Raw genomic sequence first — 21,095 nt, 5'->3', positions numbered from 1 at the left:
ACATAAATAGAAAGTGCAGGGACAGCCCTTCAAATGTCTTGTCCGAAACATTCAATTCATGCTCTCCTTTAGCATGCATTTTAATTTCCCTCATAGGCAGGTTGATGACCCTAGGTGAAAAGTGATCTGGACAGGTTACTGTAAATTCTTTAATAATGTCATCAGTCAATGACGTTTTAAATAGGGTTTTAAGTTTTCTGTACCTGGCTCTGCCCCCACCCCCTAGGTAGTGCCAAAAAACACATTAGTCATTTAAATGAACCCCTCACCCACCCAGTCCAATTGAAATTGAGATTTCTATATATTTCTTTACAAAATTCAGAACCACTCATTTGAGGGACAGTAGTGTATCAAAATTACAGTTGAACCAAATTTTGCCAAGATTACCATCTACCTAGAAAATACATGTACATATATAAAGTGTATAATTCTTCTTGTTAAACATTGATAGGTCTATTGTTTAAATTCAGTGTTTCTTCATTTACAAATTGAAACTATATTGGCATGAGGCTAGATGATATTGAATCTGTATATTTAGAATTGTGAATCATTGATACATACATGATTGTGATCGTAAATCATTGATACATACATGATTGTGATCGTAAATCTTCATTGATATATATACTGTAAAACATGGTTAGTGTGAACAAGCTGAATGTGATGAATCCATGCTTACAGGGAAGTGATTTCCATTCCCTGTACATTAAAAGCAATCATATTATTGGATATAATGATTAAATTACATTTATAACAAATCAAAATTTGCTATGAGTGTGCTTTACTGTACTTGTTTGTTATTGTAATTTGCTGATGCTTGTTTCTGATTGCAGATAGTCACTGTACATGCCTTATTTTATCCTCTTTTGGCCTTCGTGACCTCCATCACTGCGGCCTCCGTTTACATTTACCTGTTAAAGCCAAACCTGATTGTACAATATTATTTAAGGCAAGTGTGATATTATTGGATGAGTGAAGTGTTATTATTATTGTATGATGTCTTCTGTATCCGAAATATATCTTCCATAATGTCAGTAATGAGTTATAAAGTCTTGAAAAACAAGCAGAATTCTCTGTATTAAAAGAAAAAACATGTAAGGAACATGCATTTTAAAACTGTTTCAGTCCTGTTGCTTATGTATGTTTACATTTCCTATTTCAGGATGACAGTATTGTGGAGTGGAATGAAAATTAAGTATACAAATGTGAATGGGAAAAAAGTGTGTTATGGGGAGAGAGGGTGCAAACAGAAAGACAGATCCAGTATCTTACTTCTTCATGGATTCTCAGCTGACAAATCAATGTGGGCACCGCTAGTTAGGGTAATCATCACCAACAACACCATCATTCTCATCAACAACAGCACCATCATTCTCATCACCACCACCACCATCATTCTCATCACCAACAACACCATCATTCTCTTCTTCACCACCACCATCATTCTCATCAACAACAACACCATCATTCTCATCAACAACAACACCATCATTCTCATCACCAACAACAACACCATCATTCTCATCACCAACACCACCATCATTCTCATCACCACCACCATCATCATTCTCATCATCATCACCATCATCATTCTCATCACCAACACCATCATCATTCTCATCAACACCACCATCATTCTCATCAACACCACCATCATCATTCTCATCAACAACAACACCATCATTCTCATCACCAACACCATCATCATTCTCATCATCAACAACACCATCATTCTCATCACCAACAACACCATCATTCTCATCACCAACAACACCATCATTCTCATCATCAACAACACCATCATTCTCATCACCAACAACACCATCATTCTCATCATCAACACCATCATCATTCTCATCACCAACAACACCATCATTCTCATCACCAACAACACCATCACTCTCTTCTTCACCACATCAACATCCTCATCAACACCATCATCACCAACACCACTGTCATTCTCATTATCATCTTCACCAGCACCATCATCGTCAACACTACCATCATCAACATTATCATCTGCAAAATTTAGATGTATGGACTGTACTAAAAATAGCAGATGCTGTGTATTTCAATGAATCATTATTCTTGCTGTGTGTTTTGACAGAATCTCCCCCCTAATATCCATGTCATTGCTTTGGATCTCCCAGGAAACGGAGAAAGTGAACAGCCAGTAGAGGACACAGACTTATCCTTTAAAGGCCTGGTCAACATTGTTCACCAGGTAACAGTTTTAGATTGATGTCATCATTTTCCTGTTGTTTCAGTTTATAACACACACTGAGTACAGAGGTATAATACAGAAATCATTATCTGTCTGTTCATTCACTAAGTACAGAAATCATTATCTGTCTGTTCATTCACTGAGTACAGAGTTATAATACAGAAATCATTATCTGTTCATTCACTGAGTACAGAGTTATAATACAGAAATCATTATCTGTCTGTTCATTCACTGAGTACAGAAATCATTATCTGTCTGTTCATTCACTAAGTACAGAGTTATAATACAGAAATCATTATCTGTCTGTTCATTCACTAAGTACAGAGTTATAATACAGAAATCATTATCTGTCTGTTCATTCACTGAGTACAGAAATCATTATCTGTCTGTTCATTCACTGAGTACAGAAATCATTATCTGTCTGTTCATTCACTAAGTACAGAGTTATAATACAGAAATCATTATCTGTCTGTTCATTCACTGAGTACAGAGTTATAATACAGAAATCATTATCTGTCTGTTCATTCACTGAGTACAGAGTTATAATACAGAAATCATTATCTGTCTGTTCATTCACTGAGTACAGAAATCATTATCTGTCTGTTCATTCACTGAGTACAGAAATCATTATCTGTCTGTTCATTCACTGAGTACAGAGTTATAATACAGAAATCATTATCTGTCTGTTCATTCACTGAGTACAGAAATCATTATCTGTCTGTTCATTCACTAAGTACAGAAATCATTATCTGTCTGTTCATTCACTAAGTACAGAGTTATAATACAGAAATCATTATCTGTCTGTTCATTCACTGAGTACAGAAATCATTATCTGTCTGTTCATTCACTGAGTACAGAGTTATAATACAGAAATCATTATCTGTCTGTCCATTCACTGAGTACAGAAATCATTATCTGTCTGTTCATTCACTGAGTACAGAGTTATAATACAGAAATCATTATCTGTCTGTTCATTCACTGAGTACAGAAATCATTATCTGTCTGTTCATTCACTAAGTACAGAGTTATAATACAGAAATCATTATCTGTCTGTTCATTCACTAAGTACAGAGTTATTATACAGAAATCATTATCTGTCTGTTCATTCACTGAGTACAGAAATCATTATCTGTCTGTTCATTCACTGAGTACAGGACTCATTATCTGTCTGTTCATTCACTGAGTACAGAGTTATAATACAGAAATCATTATCTGTCTGTTCATTCACTGAGTACAGAGTTATAATACAGAAATCATTATCTGTCTGTTCATTCACTGAGTACAGAGTTATTATCTGTCTGTTCATTCACTGAGTACAGAGTTATTATCTGTCTGTTCATTCACTGAGTACAGAGTTATAATACAGAAATCATTATCTGTCTGTCCATTCACTGAGTACAGAGTTATAATGCAGAAATCATTATCTGTCTGTTCATTCACTAAGTACAGAAATCATTATCTGTCTGTTCATTCACTGAGTACAGAGTTATAATACAGAAATCATTATCTGTCTGTTCATTCACTGAGTACAGAGTTATAATACAGAAATCATTATCTGTCTGTTCATTCACTAAGTACAGAAATCATTATCTGTCTGTCCATTCACTGAGTACAGGACTCATTATCTGTCTGTCCATTCACTGAGTACAGAAATCATTATCTGTCTGTTCATTCACTGAGTACAGAGGTATTATACAGAAATCATTATCTGTCTGTTCATTCACTGAGTACAGAAATCATTATCTGTCTGTTCATTCACTGAGTACAGAAATCATTATCTGTCTGTTCATTCACTGAGTACAGAGTTATAATACAGAAATCATTATCTGTCTGTTCATTCACTGAGTACAGAAATCATTATCTGTCTGTTCATTCACTGAGTACAGAAATCATTATCTGTCTGTTCATTCACTGAGTACAGAGTTATAATACAGAAATCATTATCTGTCTGTTCATTCACTGAGTACAGAAATCATTATCTGTCTGTTCATTCACTGAGTACAGAGTTATAATACAGAAATCATTATCTGTCTGTTCATTCACTGAGTACAGAGTTATAATACAGGACTCATTATCTGTCTGTTCATTCACTGAGTACAGAGTTATAATACAGAAATCATTATCTGTCTGTTCATTCACTGAGTACAGAGTTATAATACAGAAATCATTATCTGTCTGTTCATTCACTGAGTACAGAGTTATAATACAGAAATCATTATCTGTCTGTTCATTCACTAAGTACAGAGTTATAATACAGAAATCATTATCTGTCTGTTCATTCACTAAGTACAGAGTTATTATCTGTCTGTTCATTCACTGAGTACAGAGGTATAATACAGAAATCATTATCTGTCTGTTCATTCACTGAGTACAGAAATCATTATCTGTCTGTTCATTCACTGAGTACAGAAATCATTATCTGTCTGTTCATTCACTGAGTACAGAAATCATTATCTGTCTGTTCATTCACTGAGTACAGAGTTATAATACAGAAATCATTATCTGTCTGTTCATTCACTGAGTACAGAAATCATTATCTGTCTGTCCATTCACTGAGTACAGAGTTATAATACAGAAATCATTATCTGTCTGTTCATTCACTAAGTACAGAGGTATTATACAGAAATCATTATCTGTCTGTCCATTCACTAAGTATAGAGGTATAATACAGAACTCATTATCTGTTCATTCACTAAGTACAGACAGTCTATGCGAAAGTTTTTTTGACAACACAGGACATTCGGTCCTGTGTAATCAATGAACACACCGGACCGAACCAAATTTTGTCAGACCGAAAAACCTAATGTATAAAAGTGAAACACGTGAAAATGCAAAACCAAGGAAATCTTATTTATTATACCAGCAATACTATACCAGGGATCCTTCCCGCATAATACTTTAGACGATCCATGCGGTTTTAATCATATTCATTTACGTATTTGAATTTGTGTGATAGTCTTTACTTATAACAAACATTTAAATGACTCCGCGTCAAAATAGTAAAGCTCAAAACCGGAAAGTGAGACGTTGGACATTCCGGTCCGGTGTAAAAAATGACGCATCGGACCTTAGGCACTGCACATCGGTCAGGTCCGACGGTCCGATGTCTTTCGCATAGACTGTACAGAGGTATGATACAGGAATCACCTTATCTGTCTGTCCACTCACTGACAAAAGAAGTTTTAATAGTTATTATTTAATTGATTGTTATAGTAGAATTGATCTAAATCATGCTAATGGTGAGTACATGGGACAATTACATTAAAGATAATCTACATTAGTCTTTTGTTAAAGGTCAAGGTCATATAAGTAGAATGCGTATAAAAGACTTGCGAGGCTAATATATAATTTAACGGAGGTCGCTAGATACTGAAGACACTTTTTTATTACAATTAGTGATTTCTCTTCACATTTAGAGTCGCTATTCAATTTCAATTCATTTATTGACATCGCCATGTTGGCATACAGTCAAAATAACCAAACAAATGACATATAACAAGAAGAGGACCATGGGCCACATTGCTCACCTGGGTCACCTTGGACCATATCAGAAGACTTTCCATATATATTTGCATGTAAAACCGTAGTCCCTATTATGGCCCCATCCTACCCCCAGGGGCCATGATTTGAACAAACTTAAATCTGCACTATGTTAGGAAGCTTTCATGTAAATATAAGTTTTTCTGGCTCAGTGGTTCTTTAGAAGAAGATTTTTATAGATTCTCCCTATATATTTGTATGTAAAACTTTGATCCCCTATTGTGGCCCCATTCGACCCCCGGGGGCCATGATTTTAACAAACTTGAATCTGCATTATGTCAGAAAGCGTTCATATAAATATCAGCTTTTCTGGCTGAGTGGTTCTTGAGAAGAATATTTTTCCTATATATTTGTATTTAAAACTTTGATCCCCCCTTGTGGCCCCATCCTACCCCCGGAAGGCCATGATTTTAACAAACTTGAATCTGCACTATATGAGGAAGCTTTCATATAAATCTCAGCTTTTCTGGCTCAGTGGTTCTTGAGAAGAAGATTTTTAAAGATTTTTTTCTATATACATGTATTTGTATGTAAAACTTTGATCCCTATTGTGGCCCCATCCAACCCCCGGGGGCCATGATTTTAACAATTTAGACTCTGAACTACCTAATAAATCTTATCTATTAATTTCATATTTTCTGGCCCAGTGGTTCTTGAGAAGAAGATTTTTTAATGACCCAACTCTATTTTTACCTTTTCTTGATTATCTCCCCTTGGAAGGTGACCTGGCCCTTCGTATTAACAATTTAGAATTCCCTTTACCTAAGGATGCTTTGTGCCAACTTTGGTTGAAATTGGCCAGTGGTTTTTGAGAAGTAAAAAATGTTAAAAGTTTACAGACAGACGGACACTGGACTACGGGTGATCAGAAAAGCTCACTTGAGCTTTCAGCTCAGGTGAGCTAAAAAGAAAAGGGAAAAAAAGTATGGCACAATTACTATAGCATATATATTAAGACATATTCATACGGTTCTTTAGAGTCCATAAATGACAATTTAAGATTTTACTATAGAAATAAAGTTTTCCTGAGTTAGATAATGAGATATGCTGTATTGAGCACCTGGACATGTCATGGGGTGAGGATGGTCCCTATCGATTTTGGGGGTCAAAAGGTCAAGGAAACTGGATCTGAGATAGACATTAATATTAGTCCCATGAAGACAGCTTTAGTTTGTATTATGACGATGAAGTTGATTTTTTGATATTTGTTGAATTATCCCAGTATTCCACTGCTCTCCTATCTCTGATAATAAAAAGAAACAATACATTTATCACTTATATATTAATAGTTTTAACTTTTTTCTTTTATTGCCTGCATAATCGGAGATTCGGGGGCATACAGTTTTTGGTGTCTTTGTCTCTTAGTCTGTTTAACTTTTGAATGGTTAGTTCTAGAGCTTTCACATTTCAAATCAGTATTCCTTGTGACAGGACCTTTATTTTGGTACCAAATGTTTTGACCTTCATGACCTTGGAGTTTGACTAACTTTTTTTTTTTTTTTATAATTTATTTATTTTTTTGGTTTCATACAATACATCAAACACTTACACAAACATACCTTTCATACATGCATACATCTCCCTGTGGTTTAGGTTACTTGCTGTACAATAGTGAAAGTAATAATAATAACAATAATACATGTACTAAAAATAATGACAAGTACATGTAGTAATAATTAATCAATTGCAAAAATATTTTCCCACTCCATCCATATTTTATCAAAGTTATGTATTTTAAATGCTTGAATTGCAGCATATTTCTCTACATGATATTTAAACTTTAAGTGACATAGTAATCTAACAAGATTTGGTTCTTTATTCTGCATTAAACAGATAAATATGTATTGTTTAGCATATAAAATTATAAAGTTTATGGCTTTATTATTTAAAGACAGTGGAATTTCACCAAATATTATATTTGACACATTAAAACCAATTCTTTCTGAAATTTTTCTATATATATGAAGACTTAACTCACTCCACAATGTTTGGGTCTTATTACACGAAGTAAAAATATGTGTTATTGTTTCAATATTACTTGTACAAAATCTACAGAGATCATCTGTTTTAACACTAATGTTTTTCAAATAATAACCAACAGGAAGAATTCTATGTAAAATTCTAAACTGTAGCCACTGAACAGAAGAATCACTAGATGTTTTGAAACAAATTTTAAACAGATCTTGCACTGAAATATCATCTACTCCATATGAAGATAGTTCAGTTTTCCACTTGCCCATAGAAGTTGGGATATCTTCTTTTGCATTTAAAATATTGTAAATAATATTAGAACATCTTTCATGTAATAAAACTGGTTCAAAAAATATAGGCATACATGGATTAACATTTTGTTTGGTTGAGTGTCTATCAATTGACAGACGTTTTAAATATTTTGAAATTGCAGTAATAATGCTATTGTATTTCATTACACATACTTCTTGAAGATTGTATAAACACTGAAATTTTTCTATGGTATGGAAGTTACAATCAGTATCAAAAAAATCTTGAACAGCTTTAATCCCCTTTTCATACCATTTCTCATAAAACACAGGTTTTCCCGCAATTCTAATATTAGAATTGTACCACACTGGAATATTATGAAAATTATTTTTAATATTTGGAAGATTTTGACTAGTCTTCAAATAAAAAAACCAAGCATTAAAAACATCCTTCCAAAAAACATTGCTTTTAACACATAATTGTTCCACAATAAAACTATCTCCAAAGTCATATAATTTCTTTAAAATATCATTTCCATACATGGCAAAAAAAATATTCATCCATGGTTTCTGACAGTTGGACCTAGTAAGCCTTTTAATCCAAGAGCATTTCAATGATGTAATAAAATTGCTTATATCAACCATCTTGATACCACCCGATAGATAGTCTTGTGTTATCACAGACCTCTTAACTTTATCTACACTAGATTTCCATAGGAATTCAAAAATAATTTTGTATAAATAAGAGATTGTTTCTTTCTTTGGAGTAGGAAGTGATATAAACAAATGATTCAATTTTGGAATAAGCAAGGTTTTAATGACAGTAGCCCGCCCAATGGGAGTAAGAATCCTTCTTTTCCACTGTTCAGTAAGAGCAACGATTTTTGGTATTTGAATTCCGAAATTTATATCTTCAATTTCTGTAAGGTCAACTGAAAAATTAATACCCAATAAATTAAAAGTTGTTGATCCCCAATCTAATTTCCATCTTGTATGGTGAAAAACTTGATCTGAAAATTTCTTTGAACCAATCCAAACAATTTTTGTTTTAGAAGAATTAATCCTTAGACCAGAAAAACTGGAAAAAAAATTCTATCGTATCTAGAGCTGCAAAAAGCGATTCAGGTGATCCGTCAAGGGCTAGTGAAGAATCATCTGCATATTGCGATATTTTGTGTTCTGTGTTTTCTATACATATGCCTTTTATACTTTTGTTTTGTTTAATTAATATTGCAAGAATTTCTGCACATAGAATGAATAAATAAGGTGCAATGGGATCACCCTGCCTACATCCCCTTTGTATATCAAACTGTTCAGATAAGAAGCCACTCTGTAAAACTGAGGCTCTGAAATTTGTGTTTAAGATTTTTATCCATTGAATAAAGTTTTCCCCAAAACCAAAATACTTTAAAACTTTATATATGAATGACCATGACATTGAGTCGAAGGCCTTTTCGAAATCAATGAGAACTAGAAGGCCTGGGATATTATTTCTTTCAGTGTATGACATAATATCATATATAAATCGAGTATTCTCCCCTATATATCTACCTTTTAAAAAACCAGACTGTGTATCGGATATTATATAATCCAAAACTTGTTTAATTCTAAAGCTGAGACAACCAGATATAATTTTGTATAATACATTTAAAAGTGTAATTGGTCGCCAGTTTTTTAAAAACTGTCTTGGTTTGTCCCCTTTAGGTAAGCATGAAATGATTCCTAGTCTTTGCGAAATAGGAAGTTCCCTCTTATGATATATACAATTAATAGCTCTAACAACATAATATTTAATGTCATTCCAAAAAAATTTAAAGAATTCAGTTGTATAACCATCGCTACCCGGGGATTTGTTGTTTTTCATATTTTTTAATACTTTAAGAACCTCTGCTTCTTCAATATCATCCTCCAGTTTTTTGGTTGCATGTGTATCTAACTTGGGAGAATTGTAATCTGAGATGATGCTTTCCAGGTCGACATTAATTAAGTTAAAATCATTATTAGTATATAAGGCTTCATAATATTTCTTGACACCTTCTAATATATCTGACTGATTGTAAATTGTACCAGTATCCAACTGAATTTTTTTGATAGTTTTATTTAAATAATTTCGGGATTCTAAATTACAAAAGTATTTTGAAGGTTTTTCCCCATCCTCTATCCAACGTGCACGAGACCTTATCATGTGACCTTGTAGCTTTTCTTTTCTAATGTTTTCAAGAGCTGCTCTCTTCTCATCTAGAATATCAAAATCAATAGGAGAGTCAGACTCTAAAATTTCAATTTCGTCTAAAAGTTTCTTTTCTTTGATGTCTTTTTCTCTTTTCTTAAATGCTGAGTATGATATAGTAATTCCCCTAATTTCCATCATTAAAACCTCCAGAAATAAACTTTCATCAATATCGTTTTTGCACTGAAAATTTATATTATCTATGTTATCCAAATATTGGCTAGTAACAGATTGAATAGTTTCTTTGACCTTCATAACATATTTTTTGTCTGTTAATAAATTGTTATTAAATTTCCAAAGGCCACGCCCTCTTGTAAAGGGATTAAATTTTAATTCAAGAATAACAACAGAATGATCAGATCTATATCCTGGCTTTATGGTACAGTTTTCAACCAAATTTGACAAACTATCAGATACAAGAAAGTAGTCAAGGCGACTTTGTTTTAAGGGATTTTTTTTCCGCCATGTATAAGCTTTTTTATCTGGATTTAGCACTCTGTAGTAATCTAAAAGTTGTAAATCGTCCATGATTTCTAGAACTTTAGCACGTGCTTTGGGATTATTGATTCCACAATAGTTATAAGTATCCAGTGAAGGGTTTAATGTGAGGTTAAAGTCACCACATAGAATAAAATATTCATTGTCATATTCCAAGAAAATATTTCGTACATTTTCGTAAAATTGAGGGTTATCAGTATTAGGCCCGTATATATTAATAAGAGTTACTTTGTTTTCTTCAATTGTCATATCAAGTGCAAGTAAATTACCTTCACAATCCCTTTTTACACCATGAATTTTAAACTCAAAATTATTATTGAACAAGATGCACACACCCCTTGAGTTTGACATATAAGAATTAAAAATACATTTGTATCCCCACTGTGATTCAATATATGGTTCACATTCAGAAATAAAATGAGTATCTTGTAGACATATAATAGAAAAACGCTTTTGTTTCAAGTAATTAATAACATCTTTACGTTTAGATGGAGTTGCCAGCCCCTGACAGTTCACTGTGGCTATTAAAATATTTTCAGACAACGACATCGCAGAAAAATAAGTAAAACAACTAAACATCTAGACATTTTCAGCAAGTAACTTACCCGTCCATCGTTTACCCATTCACACACACTAACACTCACATAATAACACAAACACATGTAAACAATTTGTATCGGTTCGATGATCCCGATCCCGGTCCTGTCGCTCATCAGATAATGGTATTTCAAACCCGATCCAAATTTGTTGCTCCCGCATGTAAATTTAAAGTTTGTTTAGCTTTCTACAGGGTAACAGGCTGTGTCCATAATATCGAACTTGTGTCGAACACCTTTCTGGTCCAACCCGAAAATTTTTCCGTTGAAAAACTTTAACCAAGACCACAAATTTTGAATGATTATTGATAGTGCTTTCACATTTTACATGTGTATTCCTCGTAACAAATCCTTTCGTTGGGTACCAGAACTTTGCTGCCATATGGGGGCATCAGTGTTTCACAAACACATCTTGCTCAGATATATAGGTTTTAAAACATGTCTCACAATTTTATATCAAGAAATATAAACATTAAAACATCAAAGGTGTTTTACTGGCAAAATATTGGTGGATAAAACATGTGTTCACATATTTATGGCAAGTTGCTCATTACAGGTATATAAAGATCATTAAAAATATGCATACTAATGAGAATATATAATCTGTCATGTGATTGCATGTTCTTTCTGTCGTTCATTCTGATACTTAGGCTAACTATTTACAGTGATTATTGATGTTCATTCTGATAGGCTTACTATTTACAGTGATTATTGATGTTCATTCTGATAGGCTAACTATTTACAGTGATTATTGATGTTCATTCTGATAGGCGTACTATTTACAGTGATTATTGATGTTCATTCTGATAGGCTAACTATTTACAGTGATTATTGATGTTCATTATGATAGGCGTACTATTTACAGTGATTATTGATGTTCATTCTGATAGGATTACTATTTACAGTGATTATTGATGTTCATTCTGATAGGTTTACTATTTAATTGATGTTCATTCTGATAGGCTTACTATTTACAGTGATTATTGATGTTCATTCTGATAGGCTTACTATTTACAGTGATTATTGATGTTCATTCTGATAGGCGTACTATTTAATTGATGTTCATTATGATAGGCTTACTATTTAATTGATGTTCATTCTGATAGGCATACTATTTAATTGATGTTCATTCTGATAGGCTTACTATTTACAGATTATTGATGTTCATTCTGATAGGCTTACTATTTAATTGATGTTCATTCTGATAGGCGTACTATTTAATTGATGTTCATTCTGATAGGCTTACTATTTACGGTGTTTATTGATGTTCATTCTGATAGGCTTACTATTTAATTGATGTTCATTCTGATAGGCGTACTATTTAATTGATGTTCATTCTGATAGGCGTACTATTTAATTGATGTTCATTCTGATAGGCGTACTATTTACAGTGATTATTGATGTTCATTCTGATAGGCTTACTATTTAATTGATGTTCATTCTGATAGGCTTACTATTTACAGTGATTATTGATGTTCATTCTGATAGGCTTACTATTTACAGTGATTATTGATGTTCATTCTGATAGGCTTACTTACTATTTACAGTGATTATTGATGTTCATTCTGATAGGCGTACTATTTACAGTGATTATTGATGTTCATTCTGATAGGCTTACTATTTAATTGATGTTCATTCTGATAGGCTTACTATTTACAGTGATTATTGATGTTCATTCTGATAGGCTTACTATTTAATTGATGTTCATTCTGATAGGCTAACTATTTAATTGATGTTCATTCTGATAGGCTTACTATTTAATTGATGTTCATTCTGATAGGCGTACTATTTAATTGATGTTCATTCTGATAGGCTTACTATTTAATTGATGTTCATTCTGATAGGCTTACTATTTAATTGATGTTCATTCTGATAGGCGTACTATTTAATTGATGTTCATTCTGATAGGCTTACTATTTAATTGATGTTCATTCTGATAGGCGTACTATTTAATTGATGTTCATTCTGATAGGCTTACTATTTACAGTGATTATTGATGTTCATTCTGATAGGCTTACTATTTAATTGATGTTCATTCTGATAGGCTTACTATTTAATTGATGTTTATTCTGATAGGCTTACTATTTAATTGATGTTCATTCTGATAGGCGTACTATTTACAGTGATTATTGATGTTCATTCTGATAGGCTTACTATTTTATTGATGTTCATTCTGATAGGCTTACTATTTAATTGATGTTCATTCTGATAGGCTTACTATTTAATTGATGTTCATTCTGATAGGCGTACTATTTACAGTGATTATTGATGTTCATTCTGATAGGCTTACTATTTAATTGATGTTCATTCTGATAGGCTTACTATTTAATTGATGTTCATTCTGATAGGCTTACTATTTACAGTGATTATTGATGTTCATTCTGATAGGCTTACTATTTACAGTGATTATTGATGTTCATTCTGATAGGCTTACTATTTAATTGATGTTCATTCTGATAGGCTTACTATTTAATTGATGTTCATTCTGATAGGCTTACTATTTACAGTGATTATTGATGTTCATTCTGATAGGCTTACTATTTAATTGATGTTCATTCTGATAGGCTTACTATTTAATTGATGTTCATTCTGATAGGTGTACTATTTACAGTGATTATTGATGTTCATTCTGATAGGCTTACTATTTAATTGATGTTCATTCTGATAGGCATACTATTTACAGTGATTATTGATGTTCATTCTGATAGGTGTACTATTTACAGTGATTATTGATGTTCATTCTGATAGGCTTACTATTTAATTGATGTTCATTCTGATAGGCTTACTATTTAATTGATGTTCATTCTGATAGGCTTACTATTTACAGTGATTATTGATGTTCATTCTGATAGGCTTACTATTTACAGTGATTATTGATGTTCATTCTGATAGGCTTACTATTTACAGTGATTATTGATGTTCATTATGATAGGCTTACTATTTAATTGATGTTCATTCTGATAGGCGTACTATTTAATTGATGTTCATTCTGATAGGCTTACTATTTACAGTGATTATTGATGTTCATTCTGATAGGCTTACTATTTACAGTGATTATTGATGTTCATTCTGATAGGCTAACTATTTACAGTGATTATTGATGTTCATTCTGATAGGCTTACTATTTACAGTGATTATTGATGTTCATTCTGATAGGCTTACTATTTAATTGATGTTTATTCTGATAGGCTTACTATTTACAGTGATTATTGATGTTCATTCTGATAGGCGTACTATTTACAGTGATTATTGATGTTCATTCTGATAGGCTTACTATTTACAGTGATTATTGATGTTCATTCTGATAGGCTTACTATTTAATTGATGTTCATTCTGATAGGCTTACTATTTACAGTGATTATTGATGTTCATTCTGATAGGTGTACTATTTACAGTGATTATTGATGTTCATTCTGATAGGCTAACTATTTAATTGATGTTCATTCTGATAGGCTTACTATTTAATTGATGTTCATTCTGATAGGCGTACTATTTACAGTGATTATTGATGTTCATTCTGATAGGCTTACTATTTAATTGATGTTCATTCTGATAGGCTTACTATTTACAGTGATTATTGATGTTCATTCTGATAGGCTAACTATTTACGGTGTTTATTTATGTTCATTCTGATAGGCGTACTATTTAATTGATGTTCATTCTGATAGGCTTACTATTTAATTGATGTTCATTCTGATAGGCGTACTATTTACAGTGATTATTGATGTTCATTCTGATAGGCTTACTATTTAATTGATGTTCATTCTGATAGGCTTACTATTTACAGTGATTATTGATGTTCATTCTGATAGGCTAACTATTTACGGTGTTTATTTATGTTCATTCTGATAGGCGTACTATTTACAGTGATTATTGATGTTCATTCTGATAGGCTTACTATTTAATTGATGTTCATTCTGATAGGCTTACTATTTAATTGATGTTCATTCTGATATAGGCTTACTATTTACAGTGATTATTGATGTTCATTCTGATAGGCTTACTATTTAATTGATGTTTATTCTGATAGGCTTACTATTTACAGTGATTATTGATGTTCATTCTGATAGGCTTACTATTTACGGTGTTTATTGATGTTCATTCTGATAGGCTTACTATTTACAGTGATTATTGATGTTTATTCTGATAGGCTTACTATTTACAGTGATTATTGATGTTCATTCTGATAGGCTTACTATTTTATTGATGTTCATTCTGATAGGCTTACTATTTACAGTGATTATTGATGTTCATTCTGATAGGCTTACTATTTAATTGATGTTCATTCTGATAGGCTTACTTACTATTTACAGTGATTATTGATGTTCATTCTGATAGGCGTACTATTTAATTGATGTTTATTCTGATAGGCTTACTATTTACGGTGTTTATTGATGTTCATTCTGATAGGCTAACTATTTACAGTGATTATTGATGTTCATTCTGATAGGCGTACTATTTAATTGATGTTCATTCTGATAGGCTTACTATTTAATTGATGTTCATTCTGATAGGCTTACTTACTATTTACAGTGATTATTGATGTTCATTCTGATAGGCGTACTATTTAATTGATGTTCATTCTGATAGGCTTACTATTTAATTGATGTTCATTCTGATAGGCTTACTATTTAATTGAGGTTCATTCTGATAGGCTTACTATTTACAGTGATTATTGATGTTCATTCTGATAGGCTTACTATTTACGGTGTTACGGATTATTGATGTTCATTCTGATAGGCTTACTATTTAATTGATGTTCATTCTGATAGGCTTACTATTTAATTGATGTTCATTCTGATAGGCTTACTATTTAATTGATGTTTATTCTGATAGGCATACTATTTACAGTGATTATTGATGTTCATTCTGATAGGCTTACTATTTAATTGATGTTCATTCTGATAGGCATACTATTTACAGTGATTATTGATGTTCATTCTGATAGGCTTACTATTTAATTGATGTTTATTCTGATAGGCATACTATTTACGGTGTTACAGATTATTGAGACCCTAGGAATGTCAGAAGATCCCATTCACGTAGTGGGGCTGTCCATGGGAGGGACGATCGCCGGACTGTACGCAGCAGAGTATCCTCATGTAGTGGACAGAGTGACCATGATGTGTCCAGCCAGTACGTTAAACCAACACATCCACACGTATCAGAGACAACACATACACACGTACCAGAGACATCACATACACACGTATCAGACACAACACATACACACGTACCAGACACAACACATACACACGTATCAGAGACAACACATACACATGTACCAGACACAACACATACACATGTACCAGACACAACACATACACACGTACCAGACACAACACATACACACGTACCAGAGACATCACATCCACACGTACCAGACACAACACATACACACGTACCAGAGACATCACATCCACACGTATCAGAGACAATACATACACACGTATCAGAGACATCAGTTAAACCAACACATCCACATGTATCAGACACAACACATACACACGTATTAGAGACATCACATACACATGTACCAGACACAACACATACACACGTATCAGAGACAACACATACACACGTATTAGAGACATCACATACACATGTACCAGACACAACACATACACACGTATCAGACACAACACATACACACACGTATCAGACACAACACATACACATGTATCAGACACAACACAAACACACGTATCAGAGACAACACATACACACGTATCAGAGACAACACATACACACGTATCAGACACAACACATACACACGTATCAGAGACATCACATCCACACGTATCAGAGACATCACATACACACGTATCAGAGACAACACATACACACGTATCAGACACAACACATACACACATACCAGAGACAACACATACACACGTATTAGAGACATCACATACACATGTACCAGACACAACACATACACACGTATCAGACACAACACATACACACGTATCAGAGACAACACATACACACGTACCAGAGACATCACATCCACACGTATCAGAGACAACACATACACACGTATCAGTGACAACACATACACACGTATCAGAGACATCACATCCACACGTATCAGAGACAACACATACACACGTATCAGAGACATCAGTTAAACCAACACATCCACACGTATCAGACACAACACATACACATGTACCAGAGACATCACATACACATGTACCAGAGACAACACATCCACACGTATCAGACACAACACATACACATGTACCAGAGACATCACATACACACGTATCAGAGACAACACATACACACGTATCAGACACAACACATACACACGTATCAGAGACATCATGTTAAAAACTTCAACTGAGCCATTTTACTTAGATTTTTGTTCAAACAAATGTTTGTGGATGGGTGTTTCTGTTATTTTAAAGTTCAAGGATAAAGCACCATAGTTTTTTTAATTATTGTTCGAAAAGGTTGTAATTTTGTCGTAGAGGGGTTCCCTTAGAAGTCCACTATAAGAGATCCTTGACATTGTATAAGAATTGTGTATTATGACTGAATTGAGTTGTATCATGTTTTCAATAGTAATACACTGAATATGTACCAGTAGTTTTTACACATATTTAACATTTATGCAAATTTAACTTTGACAGTGAGGACACCAGAGCAAACATCTGTTGCCATGGAGATACAGAATGCTGTGAATTCAGAGGATGAGGACCAGATTTTACGAGACTGTCCTCTGTTTCCTCAGAGCCCTGATGAAATGCAGTATCTATTAGATTTTGCCCAGTTTCACAAGAGCAATTTCATTCCAAATCAGGTACGGCTTCTTATGAAAGTCATGTGTCCTTGTCGTAAAATAAAGTATGAAGAATTTTGGATTACTCATAAATAGAATTTTATCTTTACGATTATAAAGCTTTCATTTTTGGAGGGAATATTGGACATGAATAGAATTTGATTATTGCAATTATAAAGCATTTTTATACCCCCCGCAACAAGTTGTGGGGGGGTATACTGGAATTGGGTTGTCCGTCTGTCTGTCCGTCCGTCCGTCTGTAGACGCAATGGTTTCCGGACTCTAAAGCATTATCCTTTCCACCTACCGTCACCATATCATATATATAGACTACCCATGGGATGAAGATGTTCCCTATCGATTTTGGGGTCAAAGGTCAAGCGCACTGGACATCGAAGTAGCAATATGGTTTCCGGGCTCTAAAGCGTTATCCTTTCCACCTACAGTCACCATATCATATATATGGACTACCCATGGGATGGAGATGTTCCCTATCGATTTTGGGGTCAAAAGGTCATAGGTCAAGCGCACTGGACATCAAAGTAGCAATATGGTTTCCGGGCTCTAAAACGTTATCCTTTCCATCTACAGTCACCATATCATACATATGGACTATCCATGGGATGAAGATGTTCCCTATCGATTTTGGGGTCAAAAGGTCAGAGGTCACGCACACTGGACATCGAAGTAGCAATATGGTTTCCGGGCTCTAATGCGTTATCCTTTCCACCTACAGTCACCATATCATACATATGGACTACCCATGGGATGAAGATGTTCCCTATCGATTTTGGGGTCAAAAGGTCAAAGGTCACACGCACTGGACATTGAAGTAACAATATGGTTCGGTTTGTCATGCCATTAGTTTTTTACACTCAGAAAAGAGGTAGTTTATACCTATTCCCAACACCCTTTGGGAGATTGGGGTAAGCGGGGGGTATTCTTAGTGAGCATTGCTCACAGTACCTCTTGTTGTATTCGTTGTTTTATGTGCGATTTAAGGATCTTTTAACTATTAAGGTCATTGTCACCAGCTCTAGGTTAACTGTCACAAATACCGACACATTCATGCCACTCAGCTCTGTAACAGTGACAGTTTTTTATTGTGTTAACACTTACCCCAACATGAGACCTCCATTTTTAAGGGTATTTTCGAAATGTCTTAGGTTTGACACAGGAATGGAACATGGGACTTCTTAGTCTTGAAACAAGTGTTGCATTTTGTTGCAATTTGTTTTACAAAGTTCTGAAACAATTACAAAGATTTACAAGTATTCGCATCAGCATACCTATATTCTTAGACTATCAACTTCATGATTTCAAACAAACATTTGAGATGAGATGGACAATTTTCCTTTTGATTTGATGCATTGCTAGTTATCTGTCCTAAAACAACACAAACATATTAATTAGTATCACAGGCTAAAGGAATCTATTTTTATCTGTTTTACACACTTTAAAGCAGTAATATTACATGTGTCTGGGTTTTGTTTTTTTTTTGGCAGATTCTCCGTGGAGCTGTTGATATGAGAAAGCAATATCATGGGTTTTATTTGAAATGTAAGTTTTTGTATTTTTTTCTCATATATACATTGTATATACCTGTGTCTATATCAGTCAGGATTTCTCTTATGAAGTGTAGCCAATTATTGTTTAAAAAAAACCCACCAAAAACATAAGGTAATGTAAAGATTTATAATTTTTACTCTTTTGATGTGTGATCTGACAGCAAACTGGCTAAAACCTGTTATGAATTCTTTTAAAATCTGCCGTGTAAATGTGTACCGAGATCATGAATCTTTAAAAAGAATCATTTATCTTCATTTTTACCAGTATTAAAGGGTTTAGGGGCAGAAGAAAATGCAACATTACTTGAGAGGACAGCCTCCAGAATAACTGTGCCGTCCCATATAGTGTGGGGTCAGGACGACCAGGTAAGGAGAGCTGTTTCCTCCTCATTGTTACCATGCACACGGGTTTATGACCCAACTTGCTCATGTGGCATAAGTTGGCAAAGTGCCAGTTTGTTTAGGATAAATTAGAAATAGGTTGTTGATCTGCACACTAGAATGCAAGAAAGACTCTGAATTACTGATCAAATTTCTGTTTTGGGCTTTGTAGACCATTTTTAAAAAAAGAGTTGTGGACCTTGAACTTAGCAAATAATGCCAAAAGGTGGGGTTCTTCTATAATGCTTGTCATGGTATCTAGTTTCACATGGTAGAGATCTGCTTTCTCAATTAAAACCTCACAGATTCAACCCCAATAGAGATAAAAATGTGCACTCAGGGAATGTTATGTGTACTGTGTTGAAAGACTTCTTTTGAAAGGGTAGAATTTTTGTGACTGAGGAAATGTGTTTCCCCCTCTTTTTTGATTAAAGAGTTTTAGCTCACTTGAGCTGAAAAAGTTCAAACGAGTGTCTTTTGTTCTAGATCTGTAGACTGTCAGTGTCTGTTAAGTTTTACCCATTTTCAAACTATTAAATACAAAACTAGGTGATAATTAGACGTATGTAGCTTACGGTTGTCAGATATTTTTAGTGTAGTGGTTTAGGCTATATGGACCTGGATTACTCTATATGTCTATAAGCTGTATTTGCTTTGACTAATAAACAACAAATACTCAGTGGGTAGAACAGCAGAATGCAGGAGTTCCAGGTTCAATTCCCGGTCCAGCCATCATTTTTCTCCTTTCCTGTTACATTGGAAATGAGAAAATGAAGTAAAGATTGGATAAAAGATTATTTAAAAATGCAGGATACAGAATTTGTAACCAGTGCCATTAAATGTTCTAGGTTGTCCATGTATCTGGAGCAAAGGTTCTTAAAGACAAACTTCCCAACTGCCAGAGAATGGACATAATTCCTCGCTGTGGTCATGCCATCAACCTCGACAGGCCAGGATCAAAGACCAAGGCCCTGCTCAGCTTCAGGGGGGAGTATTCCAAGAAAAACGAGTAAACAAGGCCCTGCTCAGCTTCGGGATGGGGGGGGGGGGGG

The 21,095-nt window shown here is 33.9% G+C and overlaps 1 protein-coding gene across 1 annotated transcript in view; it reads left to right on the top strand.

Moving 5' to 3' along the window:
• Nucleotides 1-21,095, top strand: part of LOC125655843 (monoacylglycerol lipase abhd6-A-like) — a 28,605-nt gene that overhangs the window by 3,595 nt on the left and 3,915 nt on the right. Inside the window, exons 2-9 of the mRNA XM_048886367.2 lie at nucleotides 834-949; nucleotides 1,163-1,322; nucleotides 2,108-2,224; nucleotides 16,311-16,443; nucleotides 17,946-18,115; nucleotides 19,600-19,654; nucleotides 19,928-20,028; nucleotides 20,892-21,052. Coding sequence (XP_048742324.1) covers nucleotides 834-949; nucleotides 1,163-1,322; nucleotides 2,108-2,224; nucleotides 16,311-16,443; nucleotides 17,946-18,115; nucleotides 19,600-19,654; nucleotides 19,928-20,028; nucleotides 20,892-21,052 — 1,013 coding nt within the window. The remainder of the gene's footprint in view (nucleotides 1-833; nucleotides 950-1,162; nucleotides 1,323-2,107; nucleotides 2,225-16,310; nucleotides 16,444-17,945; nucleotides 18,116-19,599; nucleotides 19,655-19,927; nucleotides 20,029-20,891; nucleotides 21,053-21,095) is intronic.

Source organism: Ostrea edulis, chromosome 7, assembly GCF_947568905.1.
Source record: "Ostrea edulis chromosome 7, xbOstEdul1.1, whole genome shotgun sequence".
Taxonomy (NCBI): domain Eukaryota; kingdom Metazoa; phylum Mollusca; class Bivalvia; order Ostreida; family Ostreidae; genus Ostrea; species Ostrea edulis.
Note: the sequence above shows the minus strand (reverse complement) of the source record. Positions and strands in the feature narration are given on the sequence as shown.